General features: G+C 41.0%; 1 protein-coding gene across 1 annotated transcript in view; it reads right to left on the reverse strand.

The window, feature by feature from the left end:
- Nucleotides 1-756: 756 nt before the first annotated feature.
- akap12b (A kinase (PRKA) anchor protein 12b) overlaps nt 757-16,552 on the reverse strand; it is an 84,206-nt gene continuing 68,410 nt past the window's right edge. Inside the window, 3 exon segments of the mRNA XM_030129335.1 lie at nt 757-3,080; nt 4,418-7,477; nt 7,480-8,706. Coding sequence (XP_029985195.1) covers nt 4,422-7,477; nt 7,480-8,706 — 4,283 coding nt within the window. The 3' untranslated portion in view covers nt 757-3,080; nt 4,418-4,421.

The following is a 16,552-nucleotide window of genomic DNA, read 5'->3' on the forward strand; positions in this document are numbered from 1 at the left end:
TCTCTATACATAGGAAAAATAAACGTTTCTTGATATAAACCATTTTTATTTATATAATATGCTCTATATGACTGCCATTTTGTCGGGAACACATTTCAATGCATGTCTGCTGAAGAACTATAAAGAAGAAATATAAAGAAATACATGTTAGAACCATATATGTATGGAATGTATTATGTCTCCCATGTATGGAGACTTATGGGACACCCTGCATATGATCAGTTCATTAAATATAGGAAAATACCCAATTTTGACTGAAAAATGCAGAAGAGAATATTTTGATAAATATTGATGTCACTTTAGAAAGGTTAAATGTAGAGAAAAAGTAATTCTCCACAAAAATGTTAATAAGTCTTCATATATGTTCAGAAAAAAATGTATTTTACGTTCATATATTTAAGAATGGTACATTTTCACTTGTAGTGTGAAATGTAGTTAATATTTATTTTCTTCTAATTCACAATAAACTGATGAATTCAATCAAGAAATACCAATTAAGCATAAACAATAAGTTATGCATGTGTAAATCTGAATAGATCTAGAGTAATTTCAGTGTTTCCAAACAGTTCCTAGGAGCAGATGGTTGCACCACAGGATATTTTGACTCTTGGAAAACAGAAAAAAATACTAATAAGTAATGGTGTTGAAAAATTTTAGGTGAAATGACACTGAAATAATGGCAAGGTCTCATGTCACTGACCCTTATTGTGAGTAGTGCCACAAAAACAGACAAAATGACACACACTCAGACACACACTGATTTACTCTAACTTTATTGGATGAAATATAGACAAGTTTCTGTATTCTTACTATTAACAGCTTGGAAAATATAAAAGACCATTAAGACCATGCTACATGAATATTAAGCTAAATGAAGGCAGGTTATTTGTTAATATTACAACAATATTATTTTAAGTACATAGGTATACAATCTGTACAAATGTTAACAGGTTCACAGTTAAGTGTGTTACAAAATAACAGGGAGGACTGATTTACTGACTGCTTTACGTTATGCAACAATAGCAAGTCTTTTGTTCTATGTTGTTTAATAATTTATTTTACATAAAGCAAGTATGGCTGACACACCCTCACTGTAAAGTAAAGGGGGGTGATAACCTGATCAGGGGGTCCGTACTTCCTGATCTGTGTCTTGTTTGGTCATAAAGCTTAATGAAATGCGGGCTTTTACAGCTGCAACAATCAGCCAATGATTGAACGTCTCTGGATTAAAGCAGCGCTCAGCAGATTCTTGTAGCGTCCAAATGGTTCACACAGTGCAAAATTTGGTAGGAAGTGAACAAATACGTGATCACATGTTTGCTTTGGTGGTAAAATTAGACACTGGGAATGTTTTAAAACCCCTCTGCTGTAAAACACATCTCCCAGTTTTCCAATATACGTCCATAATAAGCCCTGACCTTATGACTTGAGGTTTGACATGCAAATAAAAGTGTCTGCGAGGAGATAGTTTTAGGGATTTAATTGGATGCAACTGATGTCTTATCCTGTGAGCAATGGAAAAACCGTGACTCCCTGATTTATCTTAATTCGATTTGCCTTTTAAAGTAAGAAGTAAAATGAGCTCTTGATTTTATTTCTGGTACCATGCAGTGTCTGTGCCTCTTGAAAATAAACAACCAGTGAGTCTACGTCCTCCCTGGTGCCAATGTAATGAACCTGAGCTATCATGCAGGGTGAAGAACATAGTGCAGGCTCTAGCATCACACCAAAATGAACACAGGATCCTCCATTAAAACACATGGGTGAAGTCAAAATAACACACATGTACTACTTTTTGTAGGCAACAGAGGGTGTCGACACACAGTCTAAGAGATACAGGAAAAAATGTTAAACCTCGATAAAACTGACACACCAATGCAACAATGTCAAAATGAAACAATACAAACATGATAATAAACACTGTGCATATGATACTGTATGCTGTTTCACACAAATCTACCCCGAATGATGCTGACAGTGTCAAAAATTGGCATTTGTTAACCAAATAGAGTGTTATAATAGTACTTTATTGTATCTTTACAAGAATCAATGTGTAACAATGTTTTTTTTTTCACAGTAAATCAGGCAGTGATTGGTTTTCTTATCTACATGAAGCTTAAAATATTCTGGTGGGATGCATCGCACTGTGACAAGAGAATGTGTCAAAAATCAAACACACGGTGCTTTTTGCGTTACATATCATCACACACTCTGCCCTCCCATTTTTGATTTCTGCAGTCTGCGTCATCGCATCCCGACAGCGGAATCAAACCTGTACCGTGGTTCAGAACTCGAAATAACCTCTGAAAATGACAAATAAAAACTGTGATACATGCGGCACTTTTAAGCAGCAGCTTCACATTTGTTAAAGTCCAGGAATTTTCTTTGTTGAATTTTATCCACTGCTGCAACGTTGCTTAAAAGAGTACCTCATGTATCACAGATTGCGTGAGAATTTTTCTTAAAAAGGCAACAATGTTCATACAATGACAAAAAAAAGGGCAAAAAATTGAAAAAATTAAAGTTGAATGGAAGAATACTCAAGATATAAATACAATATACAAGATAATAATCCTCTATCTCTTCACCTTCTGACATCAGCTCACTCTTGTTGCTATACACATACAAACACACACACACACACACACACACACACACATATGCACACTCAATCGGGTTGCCTTATGCAGCAAGGGCAATGGAAAGTCATTGAGACACTGAACATACAGTACGTCACACTGATTTTTTTTTAGGCCAAATGAGATGTTTCTGAGGCACAGGACATGGATGAGTGTATGAGGGTGAGTGAGTGAATGAGTGAGTGAGGACGTGTGGTGGGACGTCACTTTGCGGTGAAAACGGCTGCAAGGTGGGGTTTACAGGTGGAAGGGGAGATGGAGGGAATGGCGGAGCTGTTTTTGCTCAGTCGCTCAGTCTCTGTGGGCGGGTCTCATCGTGTTATTGCAGAGCCGCAGCCTCCTCTCTCTCTCTCTTGCTCTCTCTCTCTCTCTCGCTCTCCCTCGTCACTCACTTCCTGGTCCAGACAGTGTGTCGCCCAGGCAGAAGTCATGTATCTTCAGCTGGAAGGAGGGCAACACAAAAATAAATATTAGCAACAAAATTAGAAAAAAAAAAGAAACCATTTTAGTGCTCACATGACATCATTCAACTGCTTTGTCCCTGTGTATGTTACATTATTATTGAAATGAAAAATTGAAAGGATCTAACATTTGTTTTAGTCGAGGTTTTGGTTTTAAAATATATTTTAATGCACTTTTGTTTCTGGTTTTGGATTTTGTTTTTAATAATCCATTATTTCCATATACCGAAATATTTATATGATTACATGGAGATTATATATACAGAGCATATCTATTTGCCTTTAATCCTTTGTGTAAATACTACTCATTTACATGTGCAAATTTAATATTTGACTTTTCTGTTCTGTTTTCTTCTGTTTTTAAAAAATACTCCTTATGCTACATTATATACTCCTGCACAGTTTTTTACTCCTCTTATTCTTTTAATCATCGTATATTTTGCTTTATTTATCTCTTTTTATGCTGGTGTGACCCATTGCGTAAGGTAAGTTTAGAAATTTAATAATGACATTAAACTGTCGTGTCCATGTTAATATACTCAAATGCAAAGAGTCATATGCTGTATATATTAAACACATTTGTTTCTGTCATGGTTTGTCAGCACTGTACTTAATGTAAGAAAGCAGCTGCTGTAACTCACTAAGCTTCCTTTCAGAACTGTCCTTTGCTGCAGAGCTGCAGGACTGCTTAATAAATATTAAAGTGAATGATTACATCACATAACAACGCACAATGACTCTGAAGCTCTGCCCATAAAAAGTGCCTGTTTATATAAAGTTGCCTGTATGCACCAAAGATATAATTCAGTCAAAACAACCGAAAAACCCCAATTTAAGCTCTTTGAGGCTTTGTAATTTAATCTAACAAATGTGTACTCCGACATGGTTTCTTGACTCCATACTGAGCCTGTGATAGAAGGAAAACAGGAGGAGGGAGTGGAGGAATCATAATCAGTCTTTCAGCACAAGTTCATCTGCCCCTCACACACCGCTTCCCTTTAAGACCCCGGCCTACAAAGAAGGGGTCAACGGCGGCATTCCTGCTTTGATATCAAAGGTCCCCTGGTTACTCATAGTCTGAACAAAAGCTTTTTCATCTGGTCAGTGGGCAAATCCCCTCCCCTACTCCCTAATAAAAGTAGGGCCCATTGATGTTTAAAAAAAAACACTATGAGAAGATTGTTTGATATGCCAACAAAGGAATTTTGAAAATAACCGCCTTTCTTTACTCCTCACAACGCTAAAATGCTGAAAAACTACTTTTAGCAACCCTTGTGAAAACTTTCACATCTATGAATGGCATCTGGTTCATCTTACCTGCTCATGATGCTGTTGTGATCTCTGTGGAAACAGGCTCGATTTCCTTCACAGCCTCCTCAATCACCTCGATCACCTGAGCCATTACCTCCGCGCACTTTCCCGATGATGATTTCTCCGTCTCCGTCTCTGTCTCAGGCTGGCTGGCTGCTGCTTCTCCATCATCCTCTGCAGAAGTTGAAGGTTCTTCTGTCACCGTAGAAAGACGTTCCGACACTTGCTGTTGGCTTGCAGGGCTCTGAGCTTTTGAGTCTTCAGCTGGTGGATTTGAGTCTACGGGGCCGTTGCTATCGAATTCTACTGCAGCTTCTTCTTCCACTGAGGGATCCTCGATCACCTGCGCTGTATGCAGGACCACCTGGACTGGCATGTGGAACACCATGTCTTTCTTCTCCTCTGCAGGTGCCTCTGAAATTTCTTTTTCTGTTTCAAGTTTTACTTCCCCAACGAACTCACCGACACCTTGTTCTGGTTTAACCTCTTCAATTTCTGTTTGAATCTCTTCTTTTATCGCTACCACTTCTTCCACAACAGCACTTTCGTCACTTACTTTTACCTCCTCACCTTGCTTCAACTCTTCCTCTGGTTTCTTCTCCTCCTTTTCCTCCTCTACAGGTGCAACAATACTCTCTGTGACCTCAATAGGAATTGCATCTGTGACCTCCATGGCGACATGAAGCAACTTCGGTGATTGTTTTTCACAGATGAGTGTAATGGGAGTCTCAGTGACAACAGGGATTTCTGGGTCAACCTCAATGTCTTTTTCTGTCGTTGCTACTGCCTGGACTGGAGTTGAGATGTCATCTGACGGGATGGCAGGCTGTTCGGGTTCAGTTATGTCTTCTGAAACTTTTTCCACAGCATCCTGAATGACATTCTGAGCGATGGTCATGCTCTGAGCCTCAATGTTGTCAGGCTGCACAACTTCATCCTTGATATCCTCACTGTTCTCCACCGCAGTGCAGACCTCAACGTCCGTCTCCTTAACCACCTCATCTGTAACTGCTACAGACACTGATTCACTTTCAATGGCCGCTGTGTTTGAGGCTTCCGCTTGCTGAGCCTCCACATTGAGTGGGGCAACAAGGACAACTGCTTCTGAGATAACAGCAATCTCTTCAGTTGGTGAAACTACAGGAATCTCTGGCTCAGTCTCCTCTGTGACAGTCTCTGCCTTCTCACATACAACAGAAGTTATCTCTTTAGTCACAGCCTGGACGGTCTCTGTTACTGGGGTGATCTCTTCAGTTGCAGAAAGTTGCTCCACTTCTGTTTTCACTTCCTTAGTTTCTACAGTTGGCTCAGTGATTTGGATGCTCTGGGCACAAACACCTGCTTCACATGTTGGCATGATAGGATTAACTATGACAGCTCTAGGTGAGTTCTCAATAGTGGTGGGTGGCTGGGAGACCTCAGATCCCTGCAGGACAGTGTTGATGATTCCAGCCTTCTCAATCTCAGGCTCATAGGTCTCACTGGCTGTTTGAATGTCTGCCACTGAGTTAGGTGTTTTTTCGACAGCAGGCTCAAGCTCAGTAGTGTCTATTTGGTGCACTTGGGCCTCAAGCATAACATCTTCAGTAACAACAGCTTCCTCTATTTTTTCTTTCGGGGCTTCTGCTGACACCTCTGTGCTTAAAGCATCATGAATCACAGTCATAGTCTCGACAATGGGCATTGGAGGTTTCTCCAGGGCGACTTTGGCAATCTCCTTGGTCCCCAGGCCAGTGCAAATAGCCATGGCCTCGTCGCGGGCGTGCATCTCCAGGACAGAGCTTGTCTTGGATTCAGCAGTCTCAGTTGGTAGTTCAGATTCTGTCGTTGCAACAGCTTGTTCTGTTTGCAATGTTTCAATAGCAACTGATGTCTTGGCAGGGAGTTCACTGATTTGGGCCTTCACACCTTCGAGAACTTCTGTGGCACTCTCTGTTTCTGGTCCTTTAGGAACGGGGGTGGTCTCTGTGGATGGAGTTACAGCAACAGGCTTCACTTCTGCTGTAGACAGTCTCCTGCCTGTCCTGCCAAGAGACTTAGGGGGCACAGCCACGTCATCATCATCTGCAATGTCAGTGTCAACAGACTTTGGTGTGGCAGCATTTTCTGCTTCCTCTGGAATATCACTCAGCTGATCATGTTGATCATTGGCATCTTCAACATTGGCTGAGATCCATGAAGGAGACCTATCTTCAGCAGTTACTTTAATCTGGACTGCAGCTGGTTCTGCTCCTTCTTCTGCAGGTTGCTCTGTTTCAGCCTCAGCTGGCTTATCAAACTCTGAGAGGGGAACCACTGCTGGGGTATCAGAGTCCTCCTCACCTGAGCCCTGTTCAGTTGATGATTGTTTCTCAGCCTTCTTCTTCTTGCGTCCAGGGAAGAACTTTCTCAGAGAAAAGGACATCTCCTCTTTCGGGGCTTCACTGTCTGACTGGACTTGCTCTGCACTTTCCTCTGCCTTTTCCTCACTTTTGGCCTTAGTCTTTGGCATAACCATGCGTTTCAGTGTGTCCCAGGCAGATGGAGGGCTGCTTAAAGGTTCAGGAGAGGAAACAACTTCACCTTCAGTTTCACTAGTTTGGGAAGCGACAATGGCAGCCTCAGTTTTGCCATCCTGTTCACCCTCAGCAGCTGCAGCTGGTACATCTTCCTCAATCTTGGTCTCGTCATCATCATCAGAATCTGAGGTTTTGCGGGTCCTCTTTTTGGGTCCACCCATACACATTAGAGCCTCCCAGGAGACAGAGGTGTCCATTTTCTTTTTGGGCTCTTCGGTGCTACTGACTAGTTTCTCAGTAGTTTCAGTCTTTGGCTCTTCCTCTGTGGGCTTCTCCTCCTTAGTTTCTTCCTCCACACTCTTATCTGTCAGAGCAGCACTCTCAGAGGATGACAAGGTGGCTGACTTGGCTGGCTTCTCACCTGCGGCTTCATCATCACTCTCAGAGGACCTTTTGACACGCTTCTTGGGTGTTACCAGTTTCTTGAAAGAGGACCAGGCAATGATGCCCTCTTTTTTCTTCTCTCCATCAGAAGCCACTTCACCTTCAGTTTCCTGGCTTGATTCATTTGGGTCACCTCTACAGCGATAACATGCTCTCCTGACTCCTCTGGAGAAGATGGCCCACTTTCAGCTTTGGGAGCCTCTGCTGAATCAGTGGAGGACTGAAGCTGCTCAGCCACCTGCTCCCCAGACTCTGCAGCCTTGGTCTCGACATCTTTCTTGGCCTTTTGTTTTTTAGTTGACAACTTCTTCAAGCCTGCTCCGGTGAAAAGCTTTTTAAGAGGGCTTCCTTGGGGTTTTGCCTTCTCCTGCGATGAAAGCACCTCAGCCTCAGAGGACGCCTCCAGTGGAGCTTTGTCCTTTTCCTCTTCTGGTTTGGCTGCATCAGTAGTGTCTGTTGTTGAAGCAGGGGTTTCAGCAGTTACTTCAGGCTCAGATTTTGCTTCCTCTGAAGCAGCTGGTTCCTCCTTCTTCTCCTCAGGTACAGCTGCTGCTTCCTCCTTTGGCTTTTCTTCCTCAGTGGCAGAAGTTGCTTCAACCTTAGGCTCTGACTTGTCCTCTTCAGGGGCCTCGGATGCCTCCTCCCTGGCATCTTCCTGCTCCTCAGCCTTCTCCTCCTTTTCCTCAGCACCAGCCTCCTCTGTCTTAGCTGCCTCCTCCTTCTCCTCCTCCTCTTTTGTCTTCTTGATGCTGGCTTTCTTTCTCAGATTAGAAAAGAGTCCACCAGTGAAGAGCTTCCTGAAGGTTGAGATGGGCTCCTGAGATGGTGCACTGGTCTCACCTTCTTTCTCAGCTTTTTCCTCTTTGGCTGCTTCCTCGGTAGCTTCACCTTCAGCACCTTCAGCAGGGACTTCAGTGGTTTCAGCCTTGTCTTCTTCTTTAGTCACCTGAGCCTCAGCGGTGGATGCCTCTGTATCAGCCTCCTTTTCTTCAGCTGTGCTCTTCTCTTCAACAGTGGCAGCTTCCTCTTCCTTTGCAGGTTCCTCAGCAACCTCTTCTCCATCTTTATCTTTGACTGTCAGTAACTTGACAGGGTCTTTCTCCTCACTTTTGTCCTTCTTCAGCGTGAACTTAAAGCCCACGAAACGGAAGATCTTCTTGAAGCCCACTTCACTGGGGTCAGCAGATTTCTCCTCCACCGCCTTCTCTTCAACAGCAGAGATATCATTGGCATCAGCAGACTCTTTCTCCACTTTCTCTCCATTCACTTGAGGAGCCACTTCATCCTGAATGGCATCCATGGTTTCAGGAGACTCTTCCTTCTGAGCCACAGACACACCATCTGGTTGGCCAACTGAAATGACAAGACAGAAAAATTGTCTCTTTTAATGCCACTTTACTTTCTCTATAAAACTCCTGCTGTGCTTCAGAAAGAACAATTACACCCATGATGCTCATAAAAAAAGCAGTTAACATTCAGCCAGATAATGATGACAACACCAGCTCTTACAACACAAATCAGACAAACTTCGCCACAAACAAATGCTTTGACATTATTACCATCTGAACTTAATCACTGGACTTGTAGAAAAACGATTTGCTGAGATTCTGACCCCCTAAGCCGACTTCATAATGCGAATCACTGCTTAATTACAATCAGATTCTAATTTGGTCCAGCCCAAAACATACAAAAGCAAAAACAAGTCTAGGCATCGACACAAATAAAACACCAACCCCAAAAGGAACTTTGTAGAAAATATTGCACAATGAGAATCATGCTTTTTCCAATTAGTGAATTAAAATCCCTCAATACAATGCAAGTTCCAAGATACACAACACAACACATCACTGTAATGACACACTCTGCAAAGCTCTGCTGCCTTTTGTTTGGTTAAGTCAAGTCACCTATCGTGAGTATTTGCCTGGTAGTTTTATAGTCCAAGACAAAAATGACATATTAGTACAACACATACAATGGCTGCCATGTCTATCTGTGTTCTGATGGAGGAAGGCGTGGGGGGAGTGGACGTTTTCGTCTTCTTTTCCCTTTGCTTTTCTCTTCAAATCTCACAGCAGTCTGGAAAACGTCACATCTGATACCCCTGGACTCTCAAAACAAACTCCCAGCACTTTTAATGTCTGGCTATCAGCTTACCTGATTACACACACTGAAAAAGACAAAGCCACACAAGGCACTTCTTAAGCCTCACACACTGTGGGAACTAAACTCTTCACTTTGCTTGCACCTCCACACCTACAAACTATTAACAATAAAACAGCCTTTTAAGTCTTATTCCTAATGAAAAATTGCAATAAAATGTTAAAAGTGGTTCCAGTAGATAGTCCTGTTTTGTTTTCAGGTTGTTTTTGGTCAGTATCTATAAAAGACAACTGTGTACTTGTCCCACACAAAAATGTAAAAGTGTGCCCAGAGTCTATCCACATACTTTTACTTAATTATAGACAAAAAGTTTCACTCAGAAGCATCACATTCCTACATGTTCAAACCTTTAAAATAGAAAATTGTTGTTAACCAATGAAGCAATTACAATCAGTCCCGTAGCAAACACTGCAGCATTTTACACTTAATTCGTATAATAATATAGATTCACTTCATATCATCTACTTTTTGCAAGGGCACGCCCACATCTTATGGATTTAACCCAAGAGGAATGTGAGCAATGCTGTTCACTCCATGTCTGGGAAAATTATTTTAGGATGTGCTAAACATAATCTGAATTTAAATACCAGGGGAATTTGGGAATGTTTATTTGTTTTTTGCTCAAACTGTGTCTCAATGGTGACTGTGTGAGATTCAAGCTAAACAATACAGGCCTCTACCCCTCCTTAAAATAAGTCCCAATCCCCTTGACCCAAATTCCACCACAGCAGGATGGATGGGGACCCACCCCCCTTCCCAAGGCACACACTCATGCAAACACAATGGGCTTCTAACCCTCTCTGGCCTCAGAATATAAAGGAAGGGGGGGTGGTCGACTTTTCTATTATCAAGAAACACTGCAGTTTGGAGGAAGTTTGCAATTTGGAGTTTGCAGAATTAAGAAAAACTGTGAATAAAGATAGGGTAATGTGAAGTAAAAGAGTGTGACGCAACAGTGGAGAGTGAGTCCCTCCCACATAGGTGATACATTCAGGTATCTCCGCCAATACATACAATTAAACCAGTTTGTCGAACCTTAGTTAAGGTCTCAGAGAAAACATGTGCAAGGGAGGGGTCAGACTGTTGGTAATCCAGACGAGGCCATGTGTACGTACATGGATAATAAAACAGGAACCATGTTGATTTAACAGACTACTGGCATCTCTCCTGTCTTTTTGATCTTTGTTTTCCGGCCTCACCTTTTTTTTTTTTTTTTTTTTAACAGGCACACAACTGTTAACATCCCGAGACTGATTCAGTTGGGGTGGGGGGAGTAAAAGAGTAACTGTGCGGAGGAGGGCGGGTGTTTTGAATAACGACTGTAACCAGCAAGAATGTGTGTGAGGAGTGAGGCTACAGGGGGTGAGGAGGGGACAGTTAAGAGACGAAGAGACGGGGTGGAGGAGGAGGAGGAGGGTTTCCCCTGAGGCTGGAGCCCTAACTCATTTAGGTAGGGTGTTACATATCAAACATGCAGACACACACGCATTTAGAGGTGAAATGCCTCTCTCTGCTGGAGGCGGGCTTTGTTTATGCATGCGTACGAGAACATGTGGTAAGGCAATGCCCTCATATTAAATATCATCACCGCAGCCAAAAAACAATTGTTGTATGTCTACTCCCCTCTCTCCGCTGAGATCAGATAGTGTTACTGTTGTGCTTCTTTTAGCACTACTATGAGCATATGTGTTGAGGGAGGTGGGGCGGGTCTGTAAGTTGAAGACAGTTGACAAAATTCAGCAAATATATGCAAATCCTTGTTATAATTGCTATAGTCTGGGGCAGAAGACAAAAGAAGTCACCAAAAAAGACGCTAACAACCCCCCACCCACCCACCCCCATCCAGACACACACCCACTCCCTGCATCCACACACAAACACAAACCCCCCTCAATAACAACAGCCAGTTCTAATGCCCTCTCTCTGTAATAAAGGTGTGGTCAAAGTGCCTCAGCGGCTCCAAGGGGCTCCTATACATCACCAGTCACACCCTAAAAGCATCAACTGTTGCCTCATTTGCCCCTCTGTTGTCCCATTACCATTCTTTCCCACTGCAAAACGACTATAAACAATTCAACCTTATGCCAAAATGACACAAAAAATATTCATCTGATGGTATCAATGCCTTGATATTCCACTCATGTGAGGAAACCCAAACCTGAGGTCACACATGAAGCAAAACATTCCAGACCTACTTTGTTCGAACCATCACTCCCACTTATAAAGCCTGAAGAAGAATCAGTCTTGGCATGTAATTAATTCCATATGCCCCCTTTTCCCCTCCCTCCCCATTATCTGGAGCTAAACTGAATAACCCAGTGGGAATTAGAATCCCACTCTAATCTAATGAAATACTTCACATGACAGGATGCTGGGAGCTGGCTCAGATGGTGACACAAGCTAAAAGGAGGCTTTGAAGATGTTTCTGGAAATACAGCTATATATTTCTATACAGCAGCTGTCACTGTGTGAAATTCTTTCCCCCTTGAGAAGTTTGGTGACACTATTGGATGTATGGGATGTTCATGGTGCTCCGTTCTTGGCTGAGCCAGTCTGAAGGGCTGATTGTAAAGTAGGAAGAAAAAAAGGATGCTATGAAGGAAAAAAAAACAAAGCCTGCTCTTATTAACACTCTGAAAAGTCACTTGTAATGTATAATACTGATAAATGAACAGAGGGAATAATAGACATTGGGGTGAAATGCTGAAACTGGTGCAGAGAAGAAAAGGGATCTTGTCACAGTTCAGACACAATAAATGAAAAAAAAAAAAAAAAAAACTAGAGCAGTTTACGATGATATTCCCTATTATCAATGACCACAGCAAAGCCATCTGTGAGTGAAATCACTCATCCGTGCCAGGACGACTACAGACCACACTACTGAGTAACCACACCCTCAGGACAACAATGCTTTCAGCCAAACTCACTCATGTAAGGAGAAACCACTGCTTAGGTTTTCAGCAAAAAACAAAATAACTAATGAAAAATGATCACTAAATATAAGCACATATAACACAATACACAGGGATGATGAACTGAATAGAAATGTGCTCACCTGTTAAAGTAATTGTTCCAAGCATTTGTAAAAGTCCAAAAAACTTTCTCCAAAAAATTTACAAAAATATATATATAAAAAAAAAAAATCAGAAAAAACTAGGCAATTAAAATCTTTGCATAAAAGAATAGTTGTTGCTTCTTTCTGCTGTTACTACACTCACAGTTAAGTCTACAAACTTTGCTCCTTTCAGTTGTTTCAGTCTTCAAACTCTCGTCTGAGGCAGAAGCGGTGTCTTTTTCCCTCTCTCCGGTGCTGCTTCTCAGTCAGTATGTGCAGAAAAGAAGGCTCCACACACATTTCAACAGACTGACACACATGTCATGTTAGGACCACCCCTGCCTCCCTCTTCCTCCCACCTCCCTCTCCTTTCTTCAGCTGTTCTGAATGAGCCCCTTCCTCCCCTCCACCCCTCCACCCCTCCACCCTTCCCCCTCCTCCTCCCTCCCTATACTCACCCTGCGTCTACTCAGGATGACTGGAGCTCATCATGTGATCAACCTCATTTGTTACCCACACCTCAAAAAAAAAAAAAAATGCAACTATTGTACATGCTCAAACTCCATACACCCCCTCCCTCCAACCCACTTCCTTCTTAAATGTTCCCGCCCTGTTACACATACACAAATTCATCCACATTTTTTCTTTGAAGGGGGCTGTAAGTCTCCATCAACTGTCAACAAAAGACAGTTTCTCACATACTTTTAAGAAGAAGCGGCAGGAAAACAGTTTTGAGCATCTACCCCCACAGTTTCTCCCATCCTCTTCCCCATATCTCATGGCTAATGTCATTAGTCAAGTAGAGGAATGCTAAGAGACAAAAACCAGAGGGAATCCTTTAGGGAGTTTTATTCTGACACACAACTACAATGAGACTATCCATTTGACTGTTGGTGTGATATCTGACTTAAACTCAATATAAAACCATAAATCTTTGCAAAGTTAAACCCAAACAGCTGAGTTTAGGTGCCATCGAGTTGCTGCCTGAAACCGCCCCCCCCTCCCCACTCTACGAAGTAAACAGGCCCGCCTCAATTACTCCAATACAGACACGTTTAATTCAGCCTTTGTCTGCAGGGGGAGAGAGACTCAAAGGAATGCAGATAAATCCTCAGGTAAATACCAACATAATCAGATCTGTCACACTTCAGTATTGTCCCGCAGGAATGTGTGAATTCCATCTGGACTGCTCCCAAATGGGTGATAACAGCAGTAATCAAGTGCCGTCTGAGGGCCCCCCTCCGCTAAATTGTATGTATGTATGTATGTATGCATGCATGGTTTGAAATGTGGGAAAAGAAGTTTCATGATGGACTTTATATTGTTAAGCAGAGGTGGCAAAAGTACGCACATTCTTCAGTCAAGTAGGGGATACAAAAGATGGAAAAATGACTGAAGAGTGAAAATAGAAGTATTGATTTAACTTTACTCAGGTCCAGATAGATGTAAAAATGATACCTTGAGGCTTTTCTACTGGGTTTTTGTGTGGAAATGCAAACACAATCAAATATATACTGAAAATTAAGCATCAAATCCAGCATTTTGGTGCTTATATTATTCTGATCTTCCACTTATTTATGTCAAATTTGTCTTGTGTTAGTTATACATGATATGCAGAGATAATCATTTTAAGTGCTATTGTTTCATCCACTTAGGTTGAAATGAGTAATGATGTAGGGAAAGTGCAAAATAAAATAATCCATAATTCCCCTCAAATGAATTTAAACTAAATTACCAATTAGAAAACACAGATATTTGTGTTAAAATGTAGTGAGTGGAAGTAAAAAGTTGCCAGAAAATCAATAGTCAGGGGAAGTACAATAGAAATGATGAAGTTGAGGCTCATGGGACTGACCTTCAGGAAATATATGAAAAATGGTCAATCGCGAGAGACAAATAACATTTTGATCCTGTTTTAATCATACCACTATTTATACATATGATATTTGTCCATTTAAGTAATAATTTCACTTACCAACAATGCCACAGTGTATTGAAGTGAATCTGTTTGTGTTTTAAAATGATTGCATCTCTCCGCGCATGTGATGATACATGCTACAAACAAAAAAATACTGACATGACTTGACCATGGAAAAATATGGTTATTAAGTACAGATGAGTATATTTATGTGGGGTGGGTTTAGTGCAAGTGTTTTGTAATGCTTTGTAAATCTTCTTCAATTAAAATAAAAGTAGAAAAAAAGTGAAAAAGTATCAGAAGTGGTGAAAATCACTACAGTCTGGTCATGGTGAAACTGCAAAGACGACATTTACAATGATGTCAGCTCCTTAACTTTCCGATGTTTATATTTTATATTCATGTATTTTCACTTTAACAGTTTCACGACAAAGAGTGACTTTCTGGACTCATAAAATTACCTTCTAAATTCACATGTAAGTGATGGCATAATTAAAACCAGATCAAAGTATTACTTGTCTCTTGAAAGTAAATGCAACACAATGTTTTCACAAAATAAACTCCTATATGGCAAAACCTGACCTTTTTACTTTGCATCTACATATTTAACCCCAATTATAAAAATAACTCAAAGAATTTCACACATATGTCCTTAAAATTTACAAAAGACTGCAACTAATATTTCCATTTTGATCGGCTGATTTATAAAATATTACAGCTCAACTTCTAAATAAACCTGCTCAAAATGACATCCCACTAAAATGGTTAGAAACATTCAACCAGCAAGACAACAGAATGAACCCGATAGGTGATTTCATTTGAGAAACTTTCTACTGGATTTCATCATATTCACAGAACAGAACAGAGTCCCACACTGACCCTCGATTACGAATGGAAGGCTTCATTTTTTAATCAAACTTGGCAAGAATGAGAGAGAGGAGTCAGACTGGAAGGAGAGAAGCCAGTCATTAATCTAATGAGATATGCAATTGATAAAAGAAAATTCCACATGCAAATGAGATGAATGTTATGAAATTACACAAGAAGAGCAAACTAGGTTATGCATGCCGGACCTTCATAAATAAGTTAAATGTTTTACAGATTTACTTGTACCCCTCAGTGTAATGAAAAGCAGCAGAACGTCACGATTAAACTCCTAAAAGCTCATTGATCTGATGACAGTCATTTACGAGGAATGTGGCTGTGACACACACTGAAAGCCTTCTGTTATTACAGTGACTCATGAAGTCAATATTTTACTATAGGAGCATTACTGTGCTGCGTTCTGACCGCTCTGACAGGGCTTTATGCTGAGTGGACAGTGAGTCACATAGAGGAATTTAACGTCTGATCGCACTACTTCCCTTGGGTCGGCCCACATCTTCCCTTCCTCTCCCGAGCTTCTTTCGTGTGACTCACCCACATCAGTCGCATTCCTGGACTTCCATACATACTGAGAGATTTTAATTTAGGCTCACACACAGCTTCAGGCGACACTGGGATGTATGGGAATGGTTGTTGTAAAGAATCCATACAGTTCTTCCAGCAGTTAAAGACGACGAACACCACTGACACTGACTGCACTTTTAATCAACAAAACAAGACATTTTTTGCACAGTTGTAAAGAATTCAACGAAATATCTACTGAAGTTCTCAAAAATACCACATGGTACACAGCAGTCCTGGGTAAAGATCATAAACCTTAATGCTATAATATATGTAATAATTTCAAAGAGGGTTCATCCACATTTTTACAGACAAAACTTCCAAACTTTTCCATAACCTTTCCAGGACTAGTAAGAGAATTTTGATAATCATTCACAGCTTTTAAGGATAAAACAGGTGCACTTTGGTTAATAATAATAAAGTATAAATATGATTTTTTTTAGTCTGTAACTGTCAGTTCAAGCTACATTAAATAGATATCCAGTCGCAGAAAAAATTATTAGACCACCCTTGTTTTCTTCAATTTCTTGTTCATTTTAATGCCTGGTACAACTAAAGGTACATTTGTTTGGACAAATATAATAATAGCAACAAAAATAGCTCATTGTAGTTTAATTTCA

This window comes from Sphaeramia orbicularis, chromosome 24, assembly GCF_902148855.1.
Source record: "Sphaeramia orbicularis chromosome 24, fSphaOr1.1, whole genome shotgun sequence".
NCBI classification, from domain to species: Eukaryota; Metazoa; Chordata; class Actinopteri; order Kurtiformes; family Apogonidae; genus Sphaeramia; species Sphaeramia orbicularis.